General features: G+C 39.8%; 1 protein-coding gene across 2 annotated transcripts in view; it reads left to right on the plus strand.

Annotated features, from left to right (window-relative positions):
* The first annotated feature begins 785 nt into the window (after positions 1–785).
* LOC121390469 overlaps positions 786–15,272 on the plus strand; it is a 38,530-nt gene continuing 24,043 nt past the window's right edge. The window contains exons 1-4 of one of the 2 annotated variants that reach the window (XM_041522292.1): positions 786–1,139; positions 2,528–2,644; positions 6,207–8,651; positions 11,638–11,821. In XM_041522292.1, the coding sequence (XP_041378226.1) occupies positions 6,250–8,651; positions 11,638–11,821 (2,586 nt within the window). In that variant the 5' untranslated portion in view covers positions 786–1,139; positions 2,528–2,644; positions 6,207–6,249. The remainder of the gene's footprint in view (positions 1,140–2,527; positions 2,645–6,206; positions 8,652–11,637; positions 11,822–15,272) is intronic. The other variant, XM_041522293.1, reaches the window with a different exon arrangement.

The raw sequence follows: 15,272 nt of genomic DNA on the forward strand, positions 1-15,272 counted from the left end.
TAATGGGGTGGTTTTAGAACCGGGGTGGTCGTTAGGTGGGGTTTTACTCTGTGTGTGTGTGTATGTGTATATATATACATGTATATATATATATATATACATACATACACACACACACACACACACACACACACACACACACACACACACACACACACACAGAGTGCCAGCAACACAAAATGATTTTCTATTCGTATATATATATATATATATATATATATATATATATATATATATATATATATATATATATATATATATATATATATATATATACGTTTTGACATGGTCCTAGCTTGTTATTCGTAAAAAATAATATTTTGGATAATGTGGATAATTTAAAGAAATTGAATCGTACTGATTTTACGAAACTCGTGTCTCGCTCGGGTAATACAAAAATCCTGACACTCGTTTCGTAAAATCAGTACGACGCACACGTTCGTATAATAATCTCTCTATATTATCCACAAGGTTCAAGACATACGAGGAAATATAATCAGTATGACACACGTACGTGTCATAATGATTTCACGAGCACAACGAATGACGTAATTTTGGAAAGCGACATCATAACATAATGTACGTAGCGTCCCCAGTCTTAGCTGTTTAATCGCTTACCAAGAATGACATCATTTCGTTGGATTCGATTTGGTATGGGTATGTTTTGACCAAAAAGTGAGTACGTATTGACCAAAAATGGGAACGTTTTGGTTAGGTACGCTTCGGTGTGGGTACGTTTTGACTTGTACCCGGAAATTCTCGGCCGATTTTCGAGGAGCGCTAAGTTTTGCGTTATTACGCAATAATTTCGGGACTTTTACTTTCGATTCCTGGAAATGAAAAAAAAAAAATATCATCAGTTTTCCACGTATTTTAAGATTCTATAACTATGCTTGAGTAATTTTGTACTGACCATCATTTCTAAGAAAGCATAATTATGCCTTAAAAGAACTGTGAACTATCAAAGTACTAAAAGTGTGACATAATCTGGTAATTTTAGAGCAAGCTGAGAAAGATAAAAAAGAAAAAAACAAGAAGAAGAAAAGAACGAAGTCGTGAAATATACGAATAATTTGAAGATCATATATGAAGATTGTGACAGCACACTACAAACTTTCGTTTTGAATGACAATTAACAGGTGATATAAAGTTTGCAGTTTTAATTAAATGAGTTTCATTAGACATTATATGCATAATACATATATACATATAATAATCAACCGCAATGGGCCCACCGACAGGGTTCGATCTCAAACCGACCACACACTGGGTGGATGAGTTACCACTGGGCTACATCCTGCCCCATAATTAAATGAGTTTCATTAGACAATATATGCATAATACATATACATATAATAATCAACCACAGATCTAAAGGAATGGTGTTAGGGGTGTACATACCCCCATTTTAAAATGCCTCGAAAATCCATCATTTAACATGTGAATACGATTAATTTGTTTTTAGTGGTGATGGTGGGGTAGGGTATGCAGCGGTGCAGAAAGTACTCTCCCGCTCGCCGTATGCAAGTAAAAAAATTAATGGAAGATAAAAAAAATGCATCTACCAGTCGGATGGGCCATCTTGTCTTTTTCTGATGACTGTAATGGGGTTTTTTCCCCATCGAATCCGCGACTGCATCAGTCATGTCAGAATTCCATCGATCCCAGTCAGTGGGCTCATTGGGCTATTTCTCGTCACAGCCAATGCACCACGACTGGTATATCAAAGGCCGTGGTATGTGCTATCCTGTCTGTGGGATGGTGCATATGAACGATCCCTTGCTACTAATGGAAAAATGTAGTAGGTTTCCTGTCTATGACTGTGTCAAAATGACCATATATTTGACATCCAATAGCCGATGATTAATAATCAGTGTGCTCTAGTGATGTCATTAAACAAAACAAACATCTTATTTTTTGGTCAGAATTCCAAACCATTCAAACCATCCAAACCATTCAAACAAACTGTTCAGAATATTAAAGAAATACACAAAATGCATTTACCGCATTGACAATAGACGACTTAAAATATATTTGTCAAATAGAGTCTTTATCTATCATTTGAAGTGTTGAAGTGTATATTATAATAATGTTAAACAATAATATATTATTCCAGGGGTGCAGAAATGGAACATATTTCACTAACCCGCCAGACCAAAACCAACTAAAATGTACTAGCCTGCAATGATTTCTACTAGTCTGCCAGTCTATAGAATGATATATTATTAATAATAATATAATATACAATGTCTTCATTCCAAATACTATATTTATAAATATATTGACAAAACATTAAGGTCACCTGGTCAGAGCCCTCAAAAGTACCCGGTCTCCGGCGGCAAATCGCCACCTGAAACAGTTTTTGCCGCCGGCTACTTTTCGTTGATGGTAAAAAAAAATTGCTTTCTCTTCTTTAATAAAGTCTCCTACAAAAGGGATCCAAACAAGGTGCCAAAATAGTTGTTTATTTGTCTTGAAACGCGATTAGTTCACATCGAAATTTTATCAAGCAGTGTTACCGTTTCAGGTGATGTGGTTGGTTCGTCGTTACACGTGACTGAGGGCCCCCAGACCCCCCGCTTTGCCCCCTGCTATCATCACTGTTGTAGCCTGCTACTTCTTAAACTATTGAGGGCGCTGCCTGGTAAGTGATCAACATCATGTGGCAAACAAAATCAAAAAGACAGATCGCCCGTCGGACTGGTAGTTGTATTTTTTTTACTTGTCCGTCAGAATATTTACTTGCATTTGGAAAGTGGGTGAATACTTTCTGCACACCTGTGTTCTATGGGCTGGCAGACTAGTAGAAATACTGGTGGGCTAGTACATTTTAGTTAGTTCTTTTCCGGCGGGCTAGTGAACTATTTTCATTTCTGCACCCCTGGGTATGGGTCCATTCAAATATTACATATAATGCTAGTTTTTGTTAAAATTGAACACCCTACCCTCGCCTGTAATGCTTTTTAATGTTAGACCATACATTGCCCCAAAATATTATGTAACTCTTGGAGACCCCTTCCTCTCTCCCATTCACAAACAAGTCATATCATGGGTGTGTATATAATTGTAAAGTACTGTTTTGGATTTGGGAAAATGCAGATACACATTTTAACTTGGTTTATAATCACTATCTGTGTTTACCTCTAGCTATTACTACCTATGTTAAACACTGTCGCCATGACAGGGTGTTTATGAACCTTCTCCCCCCCCAAAAAAAGCAGAAAGAAGAAGAAGATATTTTAGCAGGGTTTTATCACCTATGTTTCTAGACTCCGATAATCGGCACCATTCCCCACCATTCCTCAAAAGCTGTCGTTATTTACTAACAATTTTGGAGTGAAAAATTCCCAATCAGTGGAAATAATTATCTTTTTTTTTTTATTATATAAAGGCATATTTTGAAAACAATACATAAGACTAGATATTATTTTGGATAAATACAAGTATATGTATAGTATTAGTCTTTTTTATTCTAACAATTAAGGCTTACTAAGATATCTTTTAAATGAAACTGAAAATTCCCTCTTTTTTTTAAAAACAACGCTAAAATTCCCAAAGTCAAAGCCATAGGTGTCAAGTCAAATTTTAGAAATAAAACCCTGTTTAGTAATAAAAAACATGCGTTACATAATGCTCTTCCATATACTTACCTACCCTCTGTAACGTTACATAACGTTTGGATATACACCCACCCACCTTCTCGAGCGTAACATAATATTTGAATGGCCCCTCAGGCCTTGACCGTAAGTTTTTCAATGGTAGTTATGGTCCCTGTGTACTATCTAGATCACCTGGATGTTTTTACCAGCCTCGGTGGTGTCATGGTTACACCATCAGACATAAGGCTGGTAGGTACTGGGTTCGCAGCCCGGTACCGGCTCACACCCAGAGGAAGTTTAACGACTGAATGGGTAGTTGTAAGACCACTACACCCTCTTCTTCCTCACTAACCATTAACCACTAACAATAACCCACTGTCCTGGACAGGCAGCCCAGATAGCTGAGATGTGTGCCTAGGACAGCGTGCTTGAAGAAATTTATAATTATGTAATACATGTTAAAGGGACAGTCCAGAGTTTACAACCATTGTAAAATGTTTCCAACCAATAGAGCCTTTTCGATGACGTAACCTATACATTAAATACATTTTCTTATCTAGAATATCGGTGTCAGTATTTACGAGGGTTTGTTGTTGTTGTCCTAATGCTTGTAGTAGCCTAAACCTGATTTTTATCTCCCAATAATTTTATACGTATGAAAAAATATATATCACAAATTAAAGTAAAAACTGAGTGCTACAAACATTAGTATACGACCGCAAACATATATATTCGATATACAGACACTGGTATTCTAAATAAGAAAATTTATTTAGTATGAAATTGTAGTTGCCATCAAGGCTGTTATCGCAAACATCTTACAATGGCTGCAAACTCAGGACAGTCCGTTTAATTTAATTCTAACTACATGCCCTTAACTACCTACCAAGGAGGCAAGATACTGGGATATTTCTAAAGGAGTGATTTAAGTTTTGGGTTTTTTAAAATTGTCTTAAAGTTATATTTTGTGAAACATTCAATGAAAGCGACACACCCTAGTTTTTAGACACTAAGACATATTTTTCACTATTAGATCCGTTTATGATCACTGAAATCGAACATTACTTATATTTTATTGTTTAGATTATCCATTTCCGTACAACCGAAGGGTCTGTCCCTTTAATGTTGCACACATTTGTTTCCTTCACACACACACACACACACACACACCCCACCATGCAATAGTTGACAAAAAAGTAAGTGTTTGTTTTGTTTAATGGCACCACTAGAGTACATTGATTTATTAATCATCAGCTATTGGATTTCAGTCATTTGGTTCTTTTGACATATTATCTTAAAGAGGAAACCCGCAGTATTTTGTTTATTAGTAGCCAAGGATCTTTTATATGCACCATCCCACAGACAGGATAGCACATACCACGACCGTTGATATACCAGTCGTGGAACACTGGCTAGAATGAGAAATAGCCCAACATGATCGGGAGGGGTGGGACGTAGCCCAGTGGTAAAGCCCTCGAATTGATGCACGGTCGGTTTAGGATCAATCCCCATTGGTGGCCCCATTGGGCTGTTTCACGTTCCAGCCAGTGTTCCACAACTTGTGTAACAAAGGCTGTGGTATGTACTATCCTGTCTGTGGGATGGTGCATATAAAAAGATCCCTTGCTGCTAATTAATCAAAAAGAGTAACCTGTGAAGTGGCGACAGCGGGTTTCCTCTCTCAATATCTGTGTGGTCCATAACCATTTGTCAGAAGCCATACAACTGTAAATAAAATGTGTTGAGTGCATTGTTAAATAAAACATTTCCTTCCTTCCTTCACTGATAGTGATTGATCTCATCTGCACTACCTGGTTGCGATGATAACCAGAACAATAATTAACCTCTACCTTCCGACTTTACCTACCATAGTTGCCATGGTAATCAGATCAATATTTGTATCTATTTAAATTCCTACCTCACCTGGTTGCCATGGTAACCAGATGGGGCAGGATCTAGCTCAGTCGGCAGAGCGCTCGCCTGAGGTGCTTGCATCGTAGGATCGAATCACCTCAGTGGACCCATTCTCTGATTGGGTTTTTTCCCTGTCCCAATCAGTGGGCCATGACTGGTATATCAAAGGCCATGGTATGTGCTGCCCTGTCTGTGCAGGCCTTCGGATTTCATGGAAACCTGTGTCTCTGGTACTGTGTCGGTAAAAATTACTGAACCGAAATTTTGTTTTTTCATGATTATTATATCAAGTACGATTATTCAACAGAACCTAAAAACAGTTTCCAATTGATTCCCATGATCACAAGGCACTGAACGGGAAAAGTGTTGGCCATGAAGTTTGAACTCCTATGGCCTGCTGTGGGAATGTAAATATACGAGATCCCTTGCCACTGGTGAAAAATTGTAGCAGGTTTTCTCTGTAGACTACAAGTCAAATTTGCCAAATGTTTGACATGCAGTAACCGATGATTAATAAATCAATGTGCTCTGGTGGTGTCGCTAAACAAAAACCCAAATCTGTGTCTATTTAAGTTATGTACCTCACCTGCTTGCCATGGTACCCAGACCAACCTTCATATGTACTCACAATTCTTACTTTGCCTGGTTGTCATGGTAACCAGACTGACCGGTCTTTTATAATCTATTTTGTAGGATTAAGTTACCTTCATAGCAGACACTAGCTGAAACTTTCACAATGTCAATGACTCGAAGAAGATGGACAGAAGAAGAAATACTTTTAGCAATGAAGGTCAATGCTCTCATTCTTGGACAAGGGAGACAACTGGGCATCCGCAACTTAAAGAAGGAGCTGAAAAGAAACTATAGAATTACAGTACGAAGCAAAGAACTTTTACATCTATTGGAAGAATTTCACAACAATTTTGGCATAAAGAGGGGAGTAAACCAATTGGTAAATGTCTTGGTGATTTCCAAAACAGATGTATCCCGAATCAAAATTTGTACAGAATTCGCTAAGAAGGGTGGAAGTTGCCGTAGTGATATGGGCGAATGTGGAGGTTTGCATATCTGCAAGTTTTTCCTGTTGTCTGACTGTTGTAACTTTGGTCCAAACTGTTGTTTTGGACATGATTTTGGAACCGTGCACAATCACAGTGTATTGAAGTCACATTTTATCAATTCATCTGATATTAGCATCGACAAATTGAGAGATTTGTTCCGTCGAATTGAAAACAGGAATTTTTCCACCATGCCCGATACGTGTAAGTTCTACAACACTTCGAAAACGTGCAAAAATGAGAATTGCAAAAGTCTGCACCTGTGTCGTCATTTTCTGGAAGGATGCTGCAAGTTTGGTAATAGCTGTATGAGAAATCATGAAATCCGTGATGCCACTGTCCTTGAAATCTTGGACCATTATGGATTTGATGTGTGCCAGCAAAAGGATCAGATACTAAAAGATCTGAAATCCTTTTACATAAAAAGAGTGTCTGATGTAAGTCCTTCAGATGGATTTGGGTCAGCATCTTCAGTTTGTAACTCGGACCCAGACAGACTGTATTGCGGAGGAATAGATCTAACTTCTGGAGAAGAATTTGAATTCGGGAGCATGGGTCATGATCCAGATGAAGGCAGATGGAATTGTACAAGGACAGAGATGTTTTTTGATGACTCTGATGTAACTGTAGGCAGAAGGAAGTCTGAAAGGACAGACATGAATTTTGATGAACCATATACGAGGAAACTTAACTTTGGAATCACAGACATGACTTTTGATGATCCTGATGTGGGCAAACGTATCTTTGGAATCACAGACATGACTTTTGATGATCCTGATGCGGGCAGACATAACTATGGAATCACAAACATGACTTTTGATGATCCTGATGCAAGCAGACGTAACTTTGGAATCACAGACATGACTTTTGATGATCTTGATGCGGACAGACATAACTTTGGAATCACAGACATGACTTTTGATGATCCTGATGCAAGCAGACGTAACTGTAGAATCGCAGACATGACTTTTGATGATCCTGATGCAAGCAGACGACCCCGTAGAAAGACAGATGTATCTTCAGTAAACAAACGTAGATCAAGAACCTTTGGTTATGACCCAGACTGGAGTAGGCGAGACAGGAGATTAAATGAAATATCCCAAAGAAGGCAAGGCACACCTTATGACAGTTCTTGTTCAAGGGACAGATCCAGAAACAGATCCACAGAAAGATCTAGAGGACAGTATAGCTTGCCTTATGACAGGGGTTTGTACTCAAGGGACAGGTCCAGGAGCAGATCCACAGAAAGATATGGAGGAAGGCTTGGTACACCTTATGATGGAGGTTCATATTCAAGGGACCAAAGCAGGAGCAGCAGGTGCACAGAAAGAGGTCAGGCTAGAAGGATCTCCAGAGATGGAAGATATCAGATGCCTGCAACACAGCAGAACTCTTCAAATACACCTCCAGCATCACAAACCAACTCTTCTAGTACTTCAGTAGCAAAACAGCTAAACTCTTCAAGAACTCCTCTGGCAAAAGGACAAACCAACTCTTCAATTATTTCAGCAAAAGGACAGAACTCTTTAAATAGTTCTCCAGCAAAAGGACAAACCTCATCAAGTCCTTCTCCAGCAAAAGGACAAACCTCATCAAGTCCTTCTCCAGCAAAAGGAAAAACCTCTTCAAATATTTCTGCACTGAAAGGGCTAAACTCTTCACGTCCTTCTCTAGCAAAAGGACAGAACTCTTTAAATAGTTCTCTAGCAAAAGATCAAAACTCTTCAAACACTTCTCTAGTGACAGGAATCACCTCTTCAAACGTGCCTTCAACTACATGGCAAAACTCAAAAACTTCTCTAGTGAATCGTCAAAACTCTTCAACATGGCCTCCCACAGCAATGTCAACGTCCATCTCTAACGCAGCGAAAGAACCATCCCTGACCATTTGCATCCATGAGCTGCGAGGGAAGTGTCTCTTTGGAAGTGTCTGTAAGAACCAGCACAAGCCGATGATCTACCAGTGGCAGTGGAAGAGTCACGGTGATGCCAGTTGGATGGATTTCAACAAAGAAGAAAACCTGCAGCTGGAGAAAGCCTTCTGTCAAGTGGACAACATGGAATGCTACTTGGATATGAGGTAAAATATATATATTATATATATAGTAATATATTGAATATATATTAATATTATCTTAAAATGTATTAAGTTTTATGTATGAGGTATATGTATATTGTTTAAGTTTTTTATTTTGACATAATTAAATGTGAGGTTTATGTATAAAGTATGTTTTAAAATATTCAATTGTAACATTTCACATTTTCGACTTCTTCTGCAGTTCCACCTGGAAGGTTTCAACCAAACTTGGTCGAAATGATCCTCTCGTGGCCCTGACCAACTTTTGTTATTTTCGGACCGATTCAAAATCCAAGATGGCCGCCCTGGCCTCTGATTGACTGATACATTTTCGACTTCTTCTGCAGTTCCACCTGGAAGGTTTCAACCAAACTTGGTCGAAATGATCCTCTCATGGCCCTGACCAAGTTTTGTTATTTTTCGGGCCTATTCAAAGTCCAAGCTGGCCGCCCTGGCCTCTAATTGACTGGTACATTTTTGACTTCTTCTCAAGTTCCACCGGTCTGGATGACTGAAACATAGGTTTGGACAAAAGATTTCTGACCAGATTTGCCAAATGGCTAATAACAGAGAGGTATTTTTTTATCCGTTTTGGAAACCAATCCAACGAGAAAGGACTATAGATGTCATTTCAGATTGTAGCTGAGTTGTAAAGTGCTCACTTGATGCACAGTCGGTTTGGGATCGATCCCCCCCCAGTGGGCCCATTGGGCTATTTCTCGTTCCAGCCAGTGCGGTGCACGACTGGTGTATCAAAGACCATGGTATGTGCTATCCTGTCTGTGGGATGGTGCATATAAAAGATCCCTTACTATTAATGGAAAAATGTAGCAGGTTTCCTCTCTTAGATTATGTCAAAATGATCAAATGTTTGACATCCTCTAGCCAATGATTAATAAATCAATGTGCTCTAGTGGTGTCGTTAAACAAAATAAACTTTAACTTTTCATTGGCCATTAGCCTTTTTTTTTCATTTTTTTTTTTTACAGTTATGCATAGCCGGTTAAGTTTGACTTTCATAAGCATTTATTCTAGGGCCATAACAGTCAAAATTGGAATTTATCCATGTTTGACAACTATGACTTGAATGTAGGAGATCTGTGGGGCGCTGTAGGGGACATGTATTGCTTTAGCAGTATGCTCAGGATGCTTGTTCACAGAGTTATGGCCCTTGACCTTTAGAGATATTAAAATTTGTTGGGCCCTGTAGGGGACATGTATTGCTTTAGCAGTACTCTCAGAATGCTTGTTCTCAGAGTTATGGCCCTTGACCTTTGGAGATATGAAAATGTGTGGGGCCCTGTAGGGGAGACATGTTTTGCTTTAGCCATACTCTCAAAATGCTTGTTTTTCTTTTTAGGTGCCTACTGAAAAATGTAGTCACAATTTGTAACCAGTTGATCGATAATTTCAACCCCTGCTTTATATGACTGTACAATGATAACTTCCCAGTGTAACTACTTTATGAACTAACATTATTAATCCCCTACGGGTCCAACCGGAGGGGACTATAGGTTTCATCTCTGTCCTTCTGTCTGTTCGTCTGTCTGTCCATCTGTGTGTCCCACATGTAGTTTTCTAGATGTTTGTTTTTTCAACCCCTGCAATTACAGTGCTGTCAAGTCTGAGACTCACACATTTGAACGTCGTGTCACGCTGTCTCACCGGTATATGATTTTCTCACACATTTTAAACATTATATATTTTTTGTTGTTCATTCGTTCTCGACGACCGACAAAGAAGCCTGCGACTGCCGGCCGGCCCGGTTAAGCATGGTAAGGCATTAAAATCATATAATAGGTGTCCACATTGTTTATTGGTCAGAATCATGAACCTTGACCAATTGTCAGCGCGCTTATTTCCTGCACTGGTTTATTCGGATTCACGATGTCGGACTTCCGACCAGACAAAATCTCACTCCTTGTGAAAGTTCCAACTTGAGAGTTCTGCAATTAAGAAAATGTCCACGGCAAAAAAACCACTTGCCATTGAAAAACCCTGAATATAGTCCAAAGTTAAAAAGTGCCGTGGGTAATTAAAACCTCCACGGCATTGCTGATTGCCGTGGATAATTACAGGGGTTGTTTTTTTCACTATGCCTTGAGATATTGAGCTGAAATTATGTGTGGAACGTTATCGTGTACTGTTACATATCAAGTTCATGGGGATTTACCCATTTGTGACAGAGTTATGGCCCTTGAACTTAGGAGATATGAAAACAATGTTATGGACATTGTTATGTTTTTTGTAATGCCTCAAGGCATTGAGCTGGAATGTTGTGCATACCTATTTCACATTTTGTTACAGATAAGTTTGACTTCAACCATTTTTCACTGTTATGGCCCTTGAATGTAGGAGATATGAAAGTTTGGGGGGTAAGGTTTAAGACTTTTTTTGTGCAATGCCTGAAGATATTCAGGTGAAATTTCGTATATAGCCCTTGAATGTAGGAGGTAGCAAAAATGTGTTGGGTCCTGTTGGGGACATAATATTATATTATTGCTTTAGCAGTACTCTCAGAATGCTTATTAAAAATGTACTCATCCCCAACAAATTCTACTTGTCTGGTGCTGGGTGGGGGTGGGGGGTGGTAAGGGTCGAATGTTACTGTCTACCTCTGTTATTATACCTAGTTGCAGGGGGGGGGGGGGGGATTTAGCTCAGTAGTCGGTTGAGTGTTCGCTTGAGGTGCTTACGTCCCAGGATCGAACCACCTCAGTGGATCCATTCAACTTATTGGTTATTTTCTCATTCCAACCAGTGCACCACAACTGGTCAAAGCTGTGGTATGTGCTTTCTTGTCTGTGGAAAGTGCATATAAATGTATAATCCCTTTCTGCGTTAGGAAAAATATAGCGGGTTTCCTCTGATGACTACTTGTCAGAATTACCAAATGTTTGACATCCAATAGCTGGTGATTAATTAATAACCGATGATCAATGTGCTCTAGTGATGTCGTTAAACAAGACAAACAAATTTTGTTTTCTAGTGGCGATGTTGTTAAGATCGACTTTATATCTATGAGAGCAAGTGGAGACTACTTTGGAGGGGCTGTTCACCGGTTAAGCACAATCTCATCAAAGAACGCTCACACTGGCATTTACAAATGGACGACAGTTTGGCACTGGTACTGGCAGGATGATGACAAGAAATGGAAGGAATATGGAAAAGCAGTAAGTATGGAAGGTAGCTGTACATAGAGAATACTACACTATAGAAAGAAAGAAAGAAATGTTTTATTTAACGACGCACTCAACACATTTTTATTTACGGTTATATGGCGTCAGACATATGGTTAAGGACCACACAGATTTTGAGAGAAAACCCGCTGTCGCCACTACATGGGCTACTCTTTCCGATTAGCAGCAAGGGATCTTTTATTTTTCTTCCCACAGGCAGGATACCACAAACCATGGCCTTTGTTGAACCAGTTATGGATCACTGGTCGGTGCAAGTGGTTTACACATACCCATTGAGCCTTGCGGAGCACTCACTCAGGGTTTGGAGTCGGTATCTGGATTAAAAAATCCCATGCCTCGACTGGGATCCGAACCCAGTACCTACCAGCCTGTAGACCGATGGCCTAACCACGACGCCACCGAGGCCGGTCTACACTATAATGGGGGCGGGATGTAGCCCAGTGGTAAAGTGCTCGCTTGATGCGCGGTCGGTTTGGGATCGATTCCTGCAGTGGGCCCATTGGGCTATTTCTCGCTCCAGCCAGTGCACCACGACTGGTATATCAAAGGCTGTGGTATGTGCTATCCTGTCTATGGGATGGTGCATATAAAAGACCTGTTGCTGTTAATTGAAAAGAGTAGTCCATGAAGTGGCGACAGCAGGGTTTCCTCCCTCAATATCTGTGTGGTCCTTAGCCATATGTCTGACGCTATATAACCGTAAATAAAATGTGTTGAGTGTGTCATTAAATAAAACATTTCCTTCCTTATCTTACAATGAGTTGTTTTAAAACGTATCTAATGAGTGAAAATGAAATGGATTTGTTTTGAAACAATGAGTTGTAAGATAAATGGTATGTAATTAATCTATTCAGTCCTCTACATTGGGACCGATTTGGTTGCATATGGGTCCATTCAAATATTACATAACGCTGGAAAGGCTGGAAAGGGTGGGGAAAGGGGGGGTGGGTGGGTGTAGGTCCAAAGGTTATGTGGGCGTTACAGGGGCTGGGTGGGTGTAGGTCCAAAGGTTATGTGGGCGTTACAGGGGCTGGGTGGGTGTAGGTCCAAAGGTTATGTGGCGTTACAGGGGCGTGTACAGGGGCTGGGTGGGTACAGGGGCTGGGTGGGTGTAGGTCCAAAGGTTATGTGGCGTTACAGGGGCTGGGTGGGTGTAGGTCCAAAGGTTATGTGGCGTTACAGGGGCTGGGTGGGTGTAGGTCCAAAGGTTATGTGGCATTACAGGGGCTGGGTGGGTGTAGGTCCAAAGGTTATGTGGCGTTACAGGGGCTGGGTGGGTGTAGGTCCAAAAGGTTAGGGGTGGCGTTACAGGGGGCTACAGGGGCTGGGTGGGTGTAGGTCCAAAGGTTATGTGGCGTTACAGGGGCTGGGTGGGTGTAGGTCCAAAGGTTATGTGGCGTTACAGGGGCTGGGTGGGTGTAGGTCCAAAGGTTATGTGGCGTTACAGGGGCTGGGTGGGTGTAGGTCCAAAGGTTAGGTGGCGTTACAGGGGCTGGGTGGGTGTAGGTCCAAAGGTTATGTGGCGTTACAGGGGCTGGGTGGGTGTAGGTCCAAAGGTTATGTGGCGTTACAGGGGCTGGGTGGGTGTAGGTCCAAAGGTTATGTGGCGTTACAGGGGCTGGGTGGGTGTATTTAACAGCGTTACATAACACACTGTTTTTTATTATTACTTATTTTTTTCATAAATGCTCTGTCATGGCAACAATGTTTAATGTAGGCCTAGTTATAGCTAGACATATATACACAATAAGGATTATAAATCGAGTTAAAATCTGTATCTGCGCATTCCCAAATTGCAAAACAATACGTTAAAATTACATTATACCCATCGCATGATTAATTTGTGAATGGAAAGGGGGTGGGGGGTTTCCAAACATTACGTAATATTTTGCAGGGGTATGGTCTAGTGTTACGGAGCGTTACAGAGGAAGGGAAGGAGGGTGTCTAATTTTGACCAAAATAGCGTTACGTAATATTTGAACGGGCCCTGTGTGTCCGTTTGTTTCGTTTGGTGACTAAACCATTTCATATGAGCACCTCACTTATGGCCGAACCAAAGTTGATATTAACAGGGTCATGCTAGGTCAGATTTGGGCGAAATACACCACAAAACCATGTGTTAGCCAAACAATCGGAAGTCAAACTTTGACAAGTAAATATTATCAGGATAAAAAAGATCTAAATACATTTTTTCGTTATATGCATCTTGTGAAACAATTTATTTAAAAGGAAAGTAATAGTTTCTAACAAAACATAATGATCATGTCAACAACTTAAACGATAAATAAAAAGAAAATCACCTCATCATTAATATAGACTGGGACCTCGGTCAACGTTTTTTTATTCAGCATGCAAACACTTCGTCAGCATAAAGTAGAAAACCAGTTAATAATTATCGACAAATCCTGAATATATTAGAAGATTCCCGAATGTATTATTTGCAAACAAAGTGATGGAAACAATGTTACGACTACCCCCTCGAGGCACACCACCCTCCCCACACCTTTTCCATGGAACGTACATACTACGGTACTATTTTAAAAAATCTGATTTGTAACAAATAAAATATATCCTTCATGCATATTAAGTAAAGAGCAGAGCGGAAAATAAACAATATAATATTAATAATTTGTATATGCGTTAAATTAAACCTTGTGCTTTTTAAATATGCAAAATTTTGAGAAAGGAAAAAAAATCATTTTCAAAATTGTATTTCTGAGAAATAGCACATTGAGAAGTTTTACGACTTTATAACAGCATCCATATATGGGTTTCTTATATAGGAGGACTGCAACTTTACAGCGGGCATGCAGAAATGGAAAATATTTCATTAGCCCGCCGGACCACAACAAATTAAAATTTACTAGCTTGCTGGAATTTCTACTAGTCCGCCAGTCTATAGAACAATATATTATTAACACTGTTATAATATACAGTGTCTTCACTTCAAATGATATATATATAGATATATTGACAAAACATTATTAAGAACATTTGGTAAGTGATCAACATCACATGGCAAACAAAATAAAAAAGACAGCCCGTCGGACTGGTAGTTGTATTTTTTAACTTTTCCGTCAGAATTTTTAGTCTCATTTGGCGAGCGGGCAAGTACTTTCTGCAGCCCTGTACAGCATGGCCTTTCAGTAGTTCATCAGCCCTAAGTTCAGCCAGCAAATGTTTTGCTAATGTTCGCGAACTATTTGATTGATTTCTGATGTGGCCATTTGGTTTAAGGTGAAGTACATAAACCAGTCTATGGCGGACATTTTTCTGCTCGGTCTGGCTGAACGCAGCCCAGGTTTATTACTATCAAGACCTCATTGTGGCGTTCATAAAGAATTATGGTAAAGACTTAGAATTACATGTTGCAGACATATGCAAAACAGGTCGCAGACATGTGCAAAACAGGTCGCAGACATGT

Source organism: Gigantopelta aegis, chromosome 15 (assembly GCF_016097555.1).
Source record: "Gigantopelta aegis isolate Gae_Host chromosome 15, Gae_host_genome, whole genome shotgun sequence".
Lineage (NCBI taxonomy): Eukaryota > Metazoa > Mollusca > Gastropoda > Neomphalida > Peltospiridae > Gigantopelta > Gigantopelta aegis.